We start from the raw sequence: 15,012 nt of genomic DNA, 5'->3' as shown, positions 1-15,012 counted from the left end.
ATCTTACAATTTATCCTACATATACCTTGTTTGTACATAGTTGTTTGCTTGTGATCTCCTCTATTAAAAGATTATGAGTTCTCTGAAAGCAGGGACTGTCTTTCAATTTTATTTGTATTCTCAGTGCTTAGTAGAGTTTTTGTGTTAGGCAAAGCTAATTGAGTAACTTGTTATCATCCTTTGGTAGAAATATGAATACGTGATAAAGGAACCACTATGGCATAACAATATAAGTCCTGTGTACCCATCTTCTTTGTAACAAGGATTGACTTGTACTCAATTTGAGGAATACAATGGATATATCTCCCTATTCAGATGAATAACAACTTTCTCCTGCCACAATCTATTGAATTGTAGACTGCAAAAGAATCTGGTCACTAGTTAACAATAGTCTTTAGGTATCATACTCACAGGCAGTCTCAGACATGGGTGTATGGGAAGATTTGTGAGAACTTCTTGAAGATGCTGATGGTGATTGGCTAGTGTTAAGGACAGAGGCACCCACTTCAAGAGCACCAAAGTGTTGTTGAGGATCCAAGCTTGCCCCCTTGTCCTTGAAATACAAATGAATAAAGACAGTTTAATTTTCACTGTGAAAATAATGTAAATTAATTCAATTGTCTTATAACCTGAAAGTTGTAGTTTTGATAATAACAGTAATTTTGAGATTATTGTTCCAGACATATTGATGCTATCAATGAAATTGGATTTTTGGATATTGGATTTTTGTGTCACATATTGTATTTTTGTCATTTGTCATATCTCTTTTGAACTGGAAATCCATTCCTAAGGAGAAACTATTTCATCTGTGGAAAGCTGCTCATCCAGTTTGCACAGTCTAGGCTTCAGAAGAATTAAGAACAGAGCCAAAGAATCATAGGATGTTAGAGAGAGAGAAGACCTTGGCAGTCAATCTACTTTAACCCCTTCACAGATTAGGAAACTTGAGAGGATTTGTCCAAAGCTTTATAATGATTTGGTCACAACCTATGTCTCTTGGTCCATGCAATTTCCACCACATCATCAATTTCTACCACAGTAAAATGAACTCAGGGATTGAAAAAACAAAGTCAATATATTGAATCCTCAGATTTTCATTTCATTCCAACCCATTTATAACTTCTTTGACATGATTACTAAAACCCAAGTAAGTCTCTGAATAGAAGAAACATGGAAACAATATCAGCCTATTTTCTTCTGATCCCTATCTATTCATTGTCCAGGTTACCTGAATCTAAAGGATTGCATGGTGGTATGATGAACAAATATTATGTATTTCTTACTTATATAAGCTAACTTCACATTTCCTATGGCTTAATTTTGTACATAAGGATCAAGTTTAAGCTATAATATTTTTTCAAGCTAAAGAGAGGAAAAAAAAACTATTATGTATATGTTATAAATAACTCTACAGAAGTTACTTTACTGAGCCATGGGATTATAATTATGTAATTTGGCACAATGAAAGGGGTGTGTGTGTGTGTGTGTTGCACATTTTGCTATTTTTTCTATTAGGAATTGATATACCTAAGGATTATCTGTATCTGCAACTTTCTAATTGGTCTCCCTTCTTCAAATTTCTTCCCAATTCTACACATTGCAATCAAAGTGATTTTTCTCAAGTGCAGAGGTGACCATGAAACTTACCTATTCTAAGAACTCCAATCGCTTTCTATTGCTTCTGTTACATTAAAATAAATTAGCATTAATGGTTCCTTTTTGCTTTTATCCATCATTTTATGGAGTTGTTTCAACTCTATGTAAGTTACCTGATTTATGAAGTTTCACAAGAGTACTCCTCTCACAATCAGCTGACTTAAAGAATTTCACAAGATTCTTTTTCCTCTCACCTCAGTGTATCCCACTACCACCACTCTCCACACCCAATGAGAAACTAGATGTCTCAAACTCTGTAATCCCATGTTTCCCATTTTCTAACTCCATTCAAATTGTATATTAACTATGAAAAGTTGAGTTTCTGAGTCCTTGGCTACCAAGAATATTGGGCCCAGTTTGTTTGTAAACACATGCATTGCCAAATAAATCATTGTGAAGATGTAATTATTTGGTTTCTTTATTCTGCTGTTTTTGCTTTCAGGATAAAGTATAATTTTATAATAAATTAATATATTTTATCTTTTAAAGCCTCTATTGGGCCCAACTAAACTTTCTAGTTACAATGAACATTAATCCCCCTTGCATTTTATGATACAGGTAAATTGACTTTCTGTCCCTCTTTTGAGTAGGTCACATGCCTTATTCCCTTTTTCTATCCTTCATTTTACCCTGAACTTGGAAATTACTTTCTCTGTCTTTCTAACAGAAATCTTCTCTTTCTCCAAGATGTATCACCTCTACCTTAAGTCTTTCCTGAGCCTCCCAATGCTAGTACTCTCCTGCTCAAATTGTCTTGCACTCTTTCTGCTTTAGTATGTGCTTTCTCTCTCCCCATCAGAATGGTACACACTAAGTGTAGGCAGGAGTATGTTGGGAAATGTTAAATAACCAGTTTTCCAAGAAAAAATTGTGTACAGGACACACTTTCAAATTTAATCTACATAATTAACATTTTCTACATCACACCTTGTTAAGCCTAGACAATCAACAAAACAATCAAGTCCTGACTTTTGGCATTTGCCAATTTCCTGGGTATAACAAATACTCCTGAGACCAGCTGGAGCTGGGTCTATCACAACCTGTTCTTTAGACTTGTAACTCTAATGCCCGGAGCAGTATCTGGCATATTTTGTTGTTGTTGTTCAGTTATGTCTAACTCTTCATAACCTCATTTGGGGTTTTCTTGGCAAAGATATTAGAATGGTTTGACACTTCCTTCTCCAGCTCATTTTGCAGGTGTGACAACTGAGGCAAACAGGATTAAGTGACTTAAATACACAACTAGGAGCTGAGATTAGATTTGAACTCAGGTCCTCTCTAGCCTAGAGCTGATAGTCTATCCACTGCACTAACTGGCATATAATAGAAGCTTGATTACAAAAGCCATCATCTACAGCTTTTATTAGGAAGGCCATTTCAGAACCAGTTTTTGATTTGAGCTAATAGTTGCTATTCTCAAAGGTAATGTTTTAAATTTTTTTTCTTCTTCTGAAACTTGAAGCTGGCAGAAAGTCTTTGCTCAAGAAAAGATACCTATTGAAAATTCACGTCCTAAACATTATGCTATCTTTCAGCCATGATGTATTGCCTCCAACACCTGCCTATTAACAGCTTAATATTATACTCTGACATGATTCATGATGTATTATGTGGCAAGCTTGGATATTAAACACTTCAATAAACAAAGACAAGATGTACCATATCACTATGCTGAAGATTAATAACTGTATTGTGCATTAGCATAAATCATGTCAGCAGAGGATACTCTGAAAGGAGACTGAACTACTCTTTCATTTTTAAAGATGATTTTTATTTTCTTTTATCCATCTCAGTCAATGATAGGTTCAGATATTATTTTTCTAGCAGAGGACTATAATAGCATTTACATATCACTTCAAGTTTTACAAAGCACTGTACATGTGCTATCTCATTTAATCTTCACAATAATTCTGGGTGGTAAGTGCTATTATTTTCTCTATTTTACAGATGAGGAAACTGAGGCAGACAAACATTTAGTGACTTGTCCAGGATGACACATTTACTTGCTTGAGGCTAGATTTGAACTTTATTTTTTTCTCACCCAAGCTCAATCACTGTACCTGCTAGCTGCTTCTCAATAGACAAGAAACACCATTACAGGGGGAAAACAGAAAGAGAGTAATGAGAATTGGATTTTAGTCCTAGTCCTGAGACCAATAATTAAGAAATTTGAGGCAAGGCACTTTGCTTTAACTATTTTGGTATGATATGAGGAAATAAGACTATATATATGAGTTCATTTTCAAATTTAATATAGAAAGAGTGGTACAGTTTCTGTTTGTATTTTAGTTGGCCTGGAATCAAGGACCTTTTAAAGGGCTGGTACACAAGAGATATCTCTTCAATAATAATTTTTATGGAGTAAAGTTTTTAATTGAAGGGTGAATAGACAACATTTAGATTCATAAGAATATAAATCACCTCTAGGAGGGATTATCCAGTACAATTCTCTCAGTTTATAGATAAGGAAATTTAGGCCTAGGGAAATTAAATGACTTTTCCAAGATCATACAGAGTAATTAATGGAGATAGAAAGCTAAAATCAGAAATAGTTCCTATGTTCAAGGAACTTGTATTTGAATATTGAAACAAATAAACATGAGTAGTTAAATTAGACAACAAATTCAAAGGGGAATGCCTTATAGAATCTTAAGGGGAGAAGATTACTGGAAAAATCAAGACTGTTTCATGGAGTATGTAGGACCTCACTTAGGCCTGAAAGGAAGGAAAAAATTCTGTCATTGTCAAGGCCAGTGAAAATTTAACTGCTGCAATGCTTTCCATAATGTCTGGTCTTTATGGTATACTTTTCTTTCCTTATTATATTGATAAGGATATGGTATTACTGCTTTAAATTTTGTAACTGCAAGTGCTATATTTCTTATTCTGATGACTGGAAATGAACCGCTAGTGCTTGCCCTAGAATAAAATCATGCATATATATATATTTACACATAACTATGTTAATAAGTAAGATCTTACTAGGATCTTTGTGTATTAAAAGCTTATCCTTCCTCTCCTGTGGAATCTGAATTGGCATTTCATATATTTAGTGATGAGGAGGGGGAAAAACATAAGCACCCTTATAAGGCCTTTGATATGTCACTGAAGAGAATAACACAAAGCCATTTTCCTGGAGCTTGCCAGATAACAAATATCCTGAAAGTGTTCATTTTTTTCTTTCCTATACCTCAAAAATAAACCAACAAGGTCTCTCTCAATAAATGTCCACCTGAATCCAGATGACTCCATATCATCTGTCATCATAGATAAGACCCACTATGTGTCTCTCATTAGCTAAATAAGGTAACAAAGAAAATAGCTGCCATATTCTTATCTCTTCAATCAATATCTGTGCTAATCATCTTCAATCCTAAAGAAATCACAAATTAAGCCTTTGCTCCCCAGAAATCACCATTTTGGAGAACTCAAAATAGAGGGAATATTTTTAACACATATTATGGACAAGCAAAAAGATTAATCACATCACTCCAGAGTGAGGAACTCTCCAGTCTTAGCAGAATCTGGATGCAGATTTAGAAGCCCACAGCAGCCCACTTCTATCTTCAGACTGTTGTAAAGAATGCCTTTCAATAAGTTTCTTTTGGACATGTATTATCCAGGCATTTGGCCTGGAGGTGTGTTTTATACAATGTCTTATGCATTGTGTCTCTTTTCCCTCTCAAATGTGGATACCTGGGTTAGAGCACATCATTTATTTGGAAAAGTATTTTCTAACAAATGAAGGTATGGAAGTGGATAAAAGAAACTGATCAATTTTCTTTCTCATTATGAAATTTCTTGAACTCAGAGAATAGTCATTCTAATTGTCACAGTGAGTTGATTTATTTTTTTGTATAAATTTTAAAAATAGATTTTTATTGATATCTTTGATCTTTATATTGCTTATATTCCCCCTTACCCCACTTCCCTATTTTCCTCCCAGAAGGGAAAAAAAAGAGAAAACAAAACTCAGCAAAGCTGAATATACATACATACATATACACTTTGTTATATGTAATGTTCCACACACATGCACCCCCAACTTCTGAGGAGTAGGAAGGGGGAAGCATTAACTCATAGCTCTTTTTATGGGTTATAGTTTATTTTTTATAAATTAAAAAATTAATTTCAATGGATAATTTGATTATTGATTTTTTCTGCTTAATTTATATTGCTATAGTCATTGTATGTATTGTTTTCCCTGGCTCTGCTTACTTCACTTTGCATCACTTCATGTAAGTCTTTATGTACTTCTTTGTATACATCAAGACTGTTGTTTCTTACAACAGTAGAATTCCATTACTTTTATGAACCAGAATTTGTTTAGCCATTCTCCAATTGATGACATCTACTTTGTTTCTAGTTCTTTGCTACCACAAAAGAGAGCTACTTTTAAAATGTTGGTGTATATAGTCTTTCTTTTTTGTCAGTGACCTCACTAGAGATACACTAGCAGAGGAATCTCTGGATCAAAGAGCATATGTGCTTTAGTCACTTTATTTACATCATTCCAATTTGTTTTCCAGAATGACCATATCAATTCACAGTTCCATCAACAGTGTATATTGTAGCATGGTCCTAATTTAAAAGAGGAATGACATTAGCAAAGACAAAGGAAGGAGAAGGCAGCAAGAGAACAGGGAACATCAATGGGGTCTCACCTTTTCTCAATAATAACAATTGATAAAATTTTGACCTGAGTCCAACTGGCCCCATGTCACATTGATAAGACCCTCTATATTTCCCCCCATTAGCTAACCTGGAGTGAAAAATGGAAAATTGTTTTGTTGGTAAAAAGAATAAGTGATGGCAACTATTCTAAGATAAGACTGCAAAAAGTGGCAAAATGCAGACTGTGGAGGATCTTAAATGTCAACTTAAGGAGTTTATATTGGATTTCCTCAGCAAGGCAAACCACTGGAAGTTTCTAATCTATGTTCAAATAATTTTCACTTTATTGATAGTAACATATATTGTGCCCCTCTCACATCATGTGGAATGAGTATAAAATAGATATCCCAGTAACAAACTTATCATGGAAAGTGTCTGCCCCATTTAGCTTGGCAGTGTTTAATGCAGGACAGTGACATACTGAAAATGATTATTAAAATTACTGTGCCTTGCTTTTTTCTATCTTTTCAATGAAAGTTTAAAAAAGAACTCATTTTTCACTGATGTAGTGAGAGGATAGAGTAATTAATGACTCTATGGTGCTTTAAAGGGCCTTTAAAGTGGAGTCTTTAGAAAATATTGAATCCAGCATCCTTATTTTGTAGATGAGGAAATAAGTTTTAGAGATAACTCAGCCACGGTCACATGGTAACGATTACAAGGTCACATATTTAATAAATAGAAGAATGAGGATCCCATGTATTTTCTTTATATCATGCTATGCAACAGAGTGGTTGCTAGGTGATGCAGTACATAGAGCACCAGGTCTGAAGGCAGGAAGAATTACTGAGTACAAATCCAGCTGCAGATACTTCCTAGCTATGTGGTCCTGGGCAAGTCACTTAACCCTGTTTGCCTCAGTTTCCTAATTTGTAAAATGAGCTGGAGAAGGAAATAGCAAACCATTCTAAAATCTTTGTCAAGAAAACCCCAAATGGGGTCATAAAGAATGGACACTACGGAGATGGTTGAAAAATACCAAAAGAATTAGAGTCCCTCTTGTACAATATCCATATATGTTATATAAACATGATATAGCTCAACTACATAATAGAGTCCATTAATCTCCACCTCCATACACAACTTATTTAAATATATTTAATTAAACATAAACCACATTCAATCAGTCAACAGATATTTGCTTACGAAAAACATACCAAGAGACATGGTACCTTTAGTGTTGAAGAGTCAACAGCTTCAGATGCTGAATCTTCCAGAGCTAGTTCTTGCCTCCTTTCCACTCGAACATCTGCATAACTAATGAGAGTTAAGGGGAGGGGGGAACAAAATATTAAAGGAGTACAAAGTAATGGATAGAGATCTGGTCTTGAAGCTAAGAAGCTCTGAGTTCAAGTCTTTCTACAACATATTCCAACTTTGTCATTAGGGACAAGTCATTTAATTATCATATTTCTTTATATGTTTATTTGTGTTTACATGGGTGTGTGAGGCATTCAGGGTTAAGTGACTTGCCCAGGGTGACACAGCTACTAAATGTTAAATGTCTGAGGTCTTGATTTGAACTCAGATCCTCCTGAGTCAAGTTGATGTTTTAGGTAACTTTCTAAAACTACAAGCTAAATGTCTGGAGAGGGAACATTTCCACATACCAATGGACCAGGAGAAGAAAAAAATGGACCAGCAATTGAGTAAATGTTTTTGCAAAAAACCTATAGAAAGAGATAAAAGGGTTGCTACATAATAACTATCCCTAGAGCAACCAATAAAAATGAATTCAAGAAATGTTATTTGTCTAAAGGACTGCATTATTATCCTACCTTCGTAATTCTATTATAAATATTTTAAGAGTGCTTTCCAATGATAAATTTAATATAGTCTCTTCCTAGGATAACTTTTTCCCCCTTCCATTTATTAATAAAACCATCAGAATTAAAGAACGTATCACAAAAGCCTCTAAACTAACTTTCTTTTAAGAAAAATGACTTATAAATGCTTTAAAAAAAATTAAAACCAATCATTTTTAGTACATCATCCTGTCTTTTTATAAAAAAAAGTTATTTTAAAAAATTTTGATAAGGCAATTGAAGTTAAGGGACTTGTCCAAAGTCACACATCTAGTGTGAACCTTGAACTCAGGTCCTACTGATTCCAGGGCCAGTGGTCTAGTGTGCCATCTAGTGTATCTTTATTTTTAACCTTTTTAATAAAACAAGCAATTCCATAACACAGTATAATAAAAAAGATGTTTGGATGTGAATTGTAAATCTATTACATATAACTTGCTGTTTCCTTAGAACACACAATAAAGTTATCATATAAATTCCTTTTTTTCCTTCTTCCTTCCATCTTAAACTTAAAAAAATAAAATGATGGTAATGTCTTTTTTATAAAGTCTTGTAGTTGTCAAATCTCTGAGCTTCACATACTTTTTTCAGTCTGGATTATGCAAGTGAGACGGTTTTCTAATGTATTGCTTACTGAAGTGTAGCTTCACAAGATGTATTCTATGTGTATATGTGTTTTGTAATTAAATTCTTTAGAAAAGTCTATCTCTAGATAGTATTAGATTTATCAAGGTACAGGTATAGTTCTTTCCTTCATCTATTGACCTATTCTCCAAATAAACCACTATTTCAGGATCACCAGAAAGAGCAATTCATTTGTTTTCACTCTCTTAATGGTTGTTGTGGATCAATTCAACTGTGATGATGTATAACGATTTAGCAGAGGGCTGAAATGAATAGACTAAATAAGCTGTAAGCTTTTTACCTTGTATGCCTAAGTTAGGCCACTAAGGTACCCTTTTCCATGTTGATTTATACAATCCATTCTATTTTTCCTTGACAAAATTTTCACTCTAAAACTATGGAAGAGAAAAGGACAGAAGGAGAAAGGACAGGATATATAAGCACCTAGTCACTGACAAGGACTAAGAACTGTCAGCCTTTTATAAAATTTGACATTAAAAAAAATATATTCTTATCCTATTTACTAAAGAATAGGAACTTGTCCAAAGTCTCACAATAATAAGTGACAAAGTTAATTGTAAGCTTTCCCTAATCCTTCATTTTTTTTTTCTTTTCTTTTCTCACGCAGTCTTTTCTGATTTAATAAAACTGATTTAAGCTCTTAAAGAATTTCTGCAGATTGAGTGGGGGAAAAAAAATGAATGGTACTTTACCTTTACCCATTATAACTGTGTTCCAATGCATGATGGTTTAAAATAGCTCTGAATGCATAAGACTACCTCTAAACTCCAGGAAGAAAAGAATGCATTCTGACAATCTAGGCCTAAGGACTACTATGGGAGCCTCTTCTGTGGAAGCTTTCAAGGGCTGTGTCACTCAGTTGTCAGCATGAGTCTTAAAGCATAATGTAGGTGTGTGTGTGTGCATTATTTATGGAAGACAATGTTCAGTTTTCTTCTCTAAATGTGGATTAGGGTGGGCAGTAGATGGATAAAAGTAGTATATAGCAAGAAGAGAAATATATACACAAGCACACAATAGATCTGTGAAGCAATGATTTACTACATAATACCCTGAGGTGGTCCAAAAGCCTAAACAAAGTTTTCAAAGAATTTTATTAAAAAATCAGAGATAGAGAAAATAATGGGAAGTAAAATGGATAATTTTGTTTACATTAAATTAAAAAGCTTTTGCACAAACAAAACCAATGCATCCGAGAAGAGAAAGAAAATAGGAAATGGGATTTTTAAAATTATTAAAATTATTTATTTAATTATTTTTGGATAAAGGTCTCATTTCTTAAATATATAGGGAGCTGAGTAAAATTCAAAAGGATTGTGTCATTTTCAGTTGCTAAATGGTCAAAGTATATAAAGGCAGTTTTCAGAAGAAGAAATCAAAGCTATCTTCAGTCATATGAAACAATGCTATTGATTAGTTATCTAATCTATTGATTAAAGAAATGCAAATTAAAACAACTCTGAGGTACCAGCTCATATCAATCACATTGTTTAACATGACAGAAAAGGAAAATGGCAAATAAAGAGGGGATGCCAAAAATTTGGGAGGCTAATACATTATTGGTGGAATTGTGAACTGATCCAGTTATTCTGCTGAGCAATTTGCAAGTATGCTCAGAAGGCTATAAAACTAGTGATAATCTCTTGATTCAGCAATATCACTCCTAAGTCTATGAACTAAAGAGATCAAAGAAAAGGAAGACAATTCAAAAGACATATGATATAAAGTGCTATCCACATTCAGAGAAAGAATTGATGAACTCTGAGTACAGATAGAAGCATTTTTAAAACTTTTTTTTTGCTTTTTTTTCAACATGGCTAATATGTTTTGTATTATCTCACATATATAATTGGTATCACATGTTTTATTCTCTCAATGTATGGGGTAGAGGGAAAGGGGGAGAATTTAGAACTCAAACTTTGAAGGAAAAAGTATTAAAGATAAATAATAATTTTGTTTTTAAAAAGAAAAATCAGGGAAAATTTCATTGGAGTAAAGGATTTAATGTATAAAGTGAGGATGACTTTGGGAATTATATTACATGCATCATATATTACATCACATACATATATGTATGTGTATACATATAATCTAGAGTTATATGGAAGTCATATAAACCAACCCATATTTGATTTAAAAAAATAAAAGCCCTTTATAATATCCTCAATGAGTTATAATTAAGCCTTTGCTGGAAGATTCCTAGTGAAGTGTCATGTCAAAAGTATCAATTGTCTACTATTTTCTTTATTTTTTTGCTGAGGTAATTGGGGGTTAAATGACTTGCCAGGAAGTATTAAGTGTCTGAGACCAGATTTGAACTCAGGTCCTCCTGAATTCAAGGCTAGTGCTCTATTCACTACACCACCTAGCTGCCCAATTGTCTACTATTTTCTAGGTATTGTGCTAGAGGAACCTACTACTTTCAGAGGCAGCTCAATCCATTTTTGTATAGAATTAGATATAAGGAAATTTTTCTTTTTTCAAATAAATCTGTGATCTCACTGATTTTGGAGTTTTTCTCAATGATTCTGACCACAACCCACCTATACCTATGTAACTTTCATCCATGTCCTCTGGGAATTTTGCTATAGATTATCTCCCCAAAATGAGCTGGAAACTTTCCTTGCTTCCTCCTAACATTGTGAGGCTATTACTATAGTGCTCTAGCTATCTATCTACCATAACTATTTTTTACCCCTCAACCAGCCCATCTTTTCTTTCTCTTATAGAATTCTATGATAGCATTTTTTATTTCTGTGCTTTAGAGTTCTCAATTGGTTATATGTTGCAATCTGTTCACACACATTATTATCCTTCCCACTGGCCTGGATATGGTACTCATCTTTTAGTTCTTCAGGGATATTTGTGTTCAGGTCTTGCTGCTATATAACAATACTGGTAAAATATTTGTACTGAAAAGATGGATCTTTGCTGTTGTAGGAACGTTGGGATCAGCAAAAGAATTTTAAAATTTCCTGAAAGCAATCTAGCCAGACCTCCTCTCTTTTTCAAATCTGGAATTAGTCGTAATTATCCATTTCTATCATTCATCCTGGATTGAGCTCTCAATTTCTCTCTCCTTCCCTCCATTCTTCCCTCTTCTCCCCACTCCCAACATGAAAGCAAGAGATACTCTATAGACATTCTTCATCTATTGGGTCTTTCTTGCAGTGGATGGGTGGACCAAACACCTTTGAATGATTATATATTTCCAAATTGGGGATGGGGATGTAAAGAAGAATGTAATGTCTCAAGTCTTAACAGTCAGCATAATGTCATCTTACTCTTGTACCTATCACTCTGCAACTGCCATGCATTGCTCGTACTTCTGGGGTCAACTAGAAGAATTTTTGGTCTCTCTTTCACATGAGAACACTTAGATAGTTTTAGACACCTTTTATGTCTTCTCTAAGTCTTCTTAGAATAGACTATCCCCTCACTCCAGTCTCTCATCCTATCCTTTCTGGTGTGTTTTCCAGTCAGTTCTTCAACTGGATTATTTTCAAGGAATGTTTCAGCTTTGTGCATTTTTCCTGAAACATGGTAATTCAACATGACTCAAGATCCAACTTAAGGCAGAATGTAATTCCTCCTTCTGAATACCATGCCTCTCTTAATGTATTTCAGAACAACTTTATCTATTTCTATTTGGGCTGTTATGTCACATTAGTGACTCATATCAAGTCTACTAAAACCCCTATATGTTTTTCTTTCTCCCTTCGTCCCCACCCCCATCGTATTCCTAAAAATCTGTTGTCATTTCTGTCCCTAGACCCATCTTCTATTTATGAAGTTGATTTTTAGAGGGGTAGGGTGTATGGGCAACTAACTTTTAAAATGGAATGGAAAAGCTGGTTTGGGCCATTTAGGCTTATTGAATTAGTTTTATATTTGTCATAGCTCTATTTTTCTCTGTAAAGTCTTTTAACCCCTCTTAATTCTAGTGCCTTCCCTTTGCTAATTATTCCTATTTATCCTGAATATTGCTTGTTTGGTATATGTTTGTTTTCATGACAGATTAGACTGAAAATTCCTTAAGGGGAGGAATACTTTTTGCTTTTTTTTTTTTGTATCCACAGAATATGGGGCCTGGCACATACACATTTAATAAAAGCTGACTGATTAATTAGTTAATTGTGACAGAGAAACAATGATTGATCAGCTGTAATCAAAGGGAGAAAGGCATTTACTGTACCTGACTACAGTGTGTGTACAGACAATGAACTCTGGCTTGGAATTCCACTGATGATAGGTGATGTAGTAATGGGTCTGGAGCCATATCCACTGCTGTCCTTTGGTCAGAAACCGATAACAACAAGACTTTCCTTTGCCAAACTGCATCACTGTTAGTAGAAAATGTACACTGCATATAACAAATTTTAAAAAATGTGAAAATGATCTTTTAAAATTTATTATAAAATATAATTAATGATTTTAATGAAAATATTAAACATGGCTTATTCCTCAAATTTTTAGGTAGAAAGGAGTATAATCACAGACTTAAGAAGCAGTAGTTCTATAATGGAAATTTTTCTATAGCTTAACAACTTAAGCAACCCCTTAACCTTAGGCAAATATTACTAAATTTAAAAAACACGTTTTAATTTTTAAAAGTTCTAGATTTTCTGGAAGATAATCTCACAATCTCTATAGAGTTGTCTTTGAAAACATTGGGGGCCTGGTAAAAGATTCTATGCAGCTCTGGAAGAACTGGACCCAAAAATAGAAGTGACAGCTATCAACCTTTGGACTAATTTTGTGACTGTCACTCAGCAGTTTATACTTAGTCAATGCTACTCTTACATAAAGTTTGATGTAGAATTCTTCTCCCCTCTTCCCAGCCCTGCAGTACAGTTTTGATCAGTCCATTGTGTCATCCCATTTGCTAATGAGAATTCTCCTAGATACCTATGGATAACCTCTGAATGGAGAAGCTGACAATTTACTGGATTGGGCAGGAAAGAATATTTGATCCTAGGGGCAGATAACAAAGATTTAACATTTCTTACATGAGCAGATAAGGATAAATCACAACCAGAAACTTAAAACCACTTAAATCCTAGACTGTCTTTTGGAGAATGTGATATTTGTTTAGGACAGAAGCATAAAATAAGGAAAAGTAGGTTGAGAACCAGAATGCCTAATCTATGCTTATCTAGAGACTTCTCAACCCCACCAAAAATAACAATAAAGGCAACTCAAACAAGTAAAACAAAAGGATCTCTAAAATCCTTTAGAAATCAGAAAGAATTCTTCTAGGAGCAAGGGATTGTGAGGTCAGCAAAGTCAAAGGCAACTAAATGGTTTAAAGCTTTAAAGATTAGTTAACATAATACTCTAATAGTTAATCTTGATGAATACCCAAGGGTATTCTACCATAAACAAGCATTAGATTTGAGAGGTTATAGTGATTATTACTATAAACCAGTACTATATTTGGATAAATAAATCGATTGTCATATTCCTTTACTTAGCATTAATCTTTAGACTGTTGCTTTTTCAAAGCTCACAAATAATAAGTAAAATAATGAAAATACATTTATTGGCAACAAAAAAGGGCCATGATATTGACACTCAAAAGTAGTGAATAATGTGAATCACTATGGCATGGAAACAGTGTGATGTTTGTCTCCCCCCACCTCTCCCACGCCCCTCTCTAAATGTCACCTTCTTGATTAATTTAGCATTAATTTGTGTTCTCTAGTCACAGTCAAGATGGGCAATGGGAAAGGGACTGAATATGGTAGGGGCCAGGAAGAATTCACTTCAAAGTTAGAAATTCAACTCAAATTATTCCTATATAACTTATTTGTATAGTTGAGAGTTGCTTTCATGCTGCAGTACAATCATCTTTCCAAGGACTACTCCCTCCATACTTTAAATCAAACCAGAAGGTAAATTGACTTGCAAAGATGCAGAATTCCAATTCTGCTGGAGTATATGGAACCCATACCTGTCAAAGAAGGCTGCCCTTAAGTTTAAACAGTGTCATACTTACAGTGTTCATGGCACCGGGCTAGGAGTTCTAGGTCATCTATGTGATAATAATCATAGCCAGAAGTACCCAGCACTTCAAAAGGCAAATATCCTATGATTGGTGGAGCTCTGCAGAAGGACAATAAGAAAACAAATACATATGGTCTAATTGGGAAGCTGATTGTGGTTGGTCCCTTAATTTAACTCAAGGTATTAGGATATTTTATTTTCAGAAGAAATGCTGAAATCTTATGAT

General features: G+C 34.2%; 1 protein-coding gene across 3 annotated transcripts in view; it reads right to left on the bottom strand.

The window, feature by feature from the left end:
* NPAS2 (neuronal PAS domain protein 2) overlaps nt 1-15,012 on the bottom strand; it is a 238,254-nt gene that overhangs the window by 20,027 nt on the left and 203,215 nt on the right. For 2 of the 3 annotated variants that reach the window (XM_074300419.1, XM_074300416.1), the window contains exons 10-13: nt 14,779-14,885; nt 12,976-13,123; nt 7,488-7,587; nt 412-553 (exon numbers count right to left, since the gene is read on the bottom strand). In XM_074300419.1, the coding sequence (XP_074156520.1) occupies nt 412-553; nt 7,488-7,587; nt 12,976-13,123; nt 14,779-14,885 (497 nt within the window). The remainder of the gene's footprint in view (nt 1-411; nt 554-7,487; nt 7,588-12,975; nt 13,124-14,778; nt 14,886-15,012) is intronic. The other variant, XM_074300418.1, reaches the window with a different exon arrangement.

Source organism: Sminthopsis crassicaudata, chromosome 3 (assembly GCF_048593235.1).
Source record: "Sminthopsis crassicaudata isolate SCR6 chromosome 3, ASM4859323v1, whole genome shotgun sequence".
NCBI classification, from domain to species: Eukaryota; Metazoa; Chordata; class Mammalia; order Dasyuromorphia; family Dasyuridae; genus Sminthopsis; species Sminthopsis crassicaudata.
Note: the sequence above shows the minus strand (reverse complement) of the source record. Positions and strands in the feature narration are given on the sequence as shown.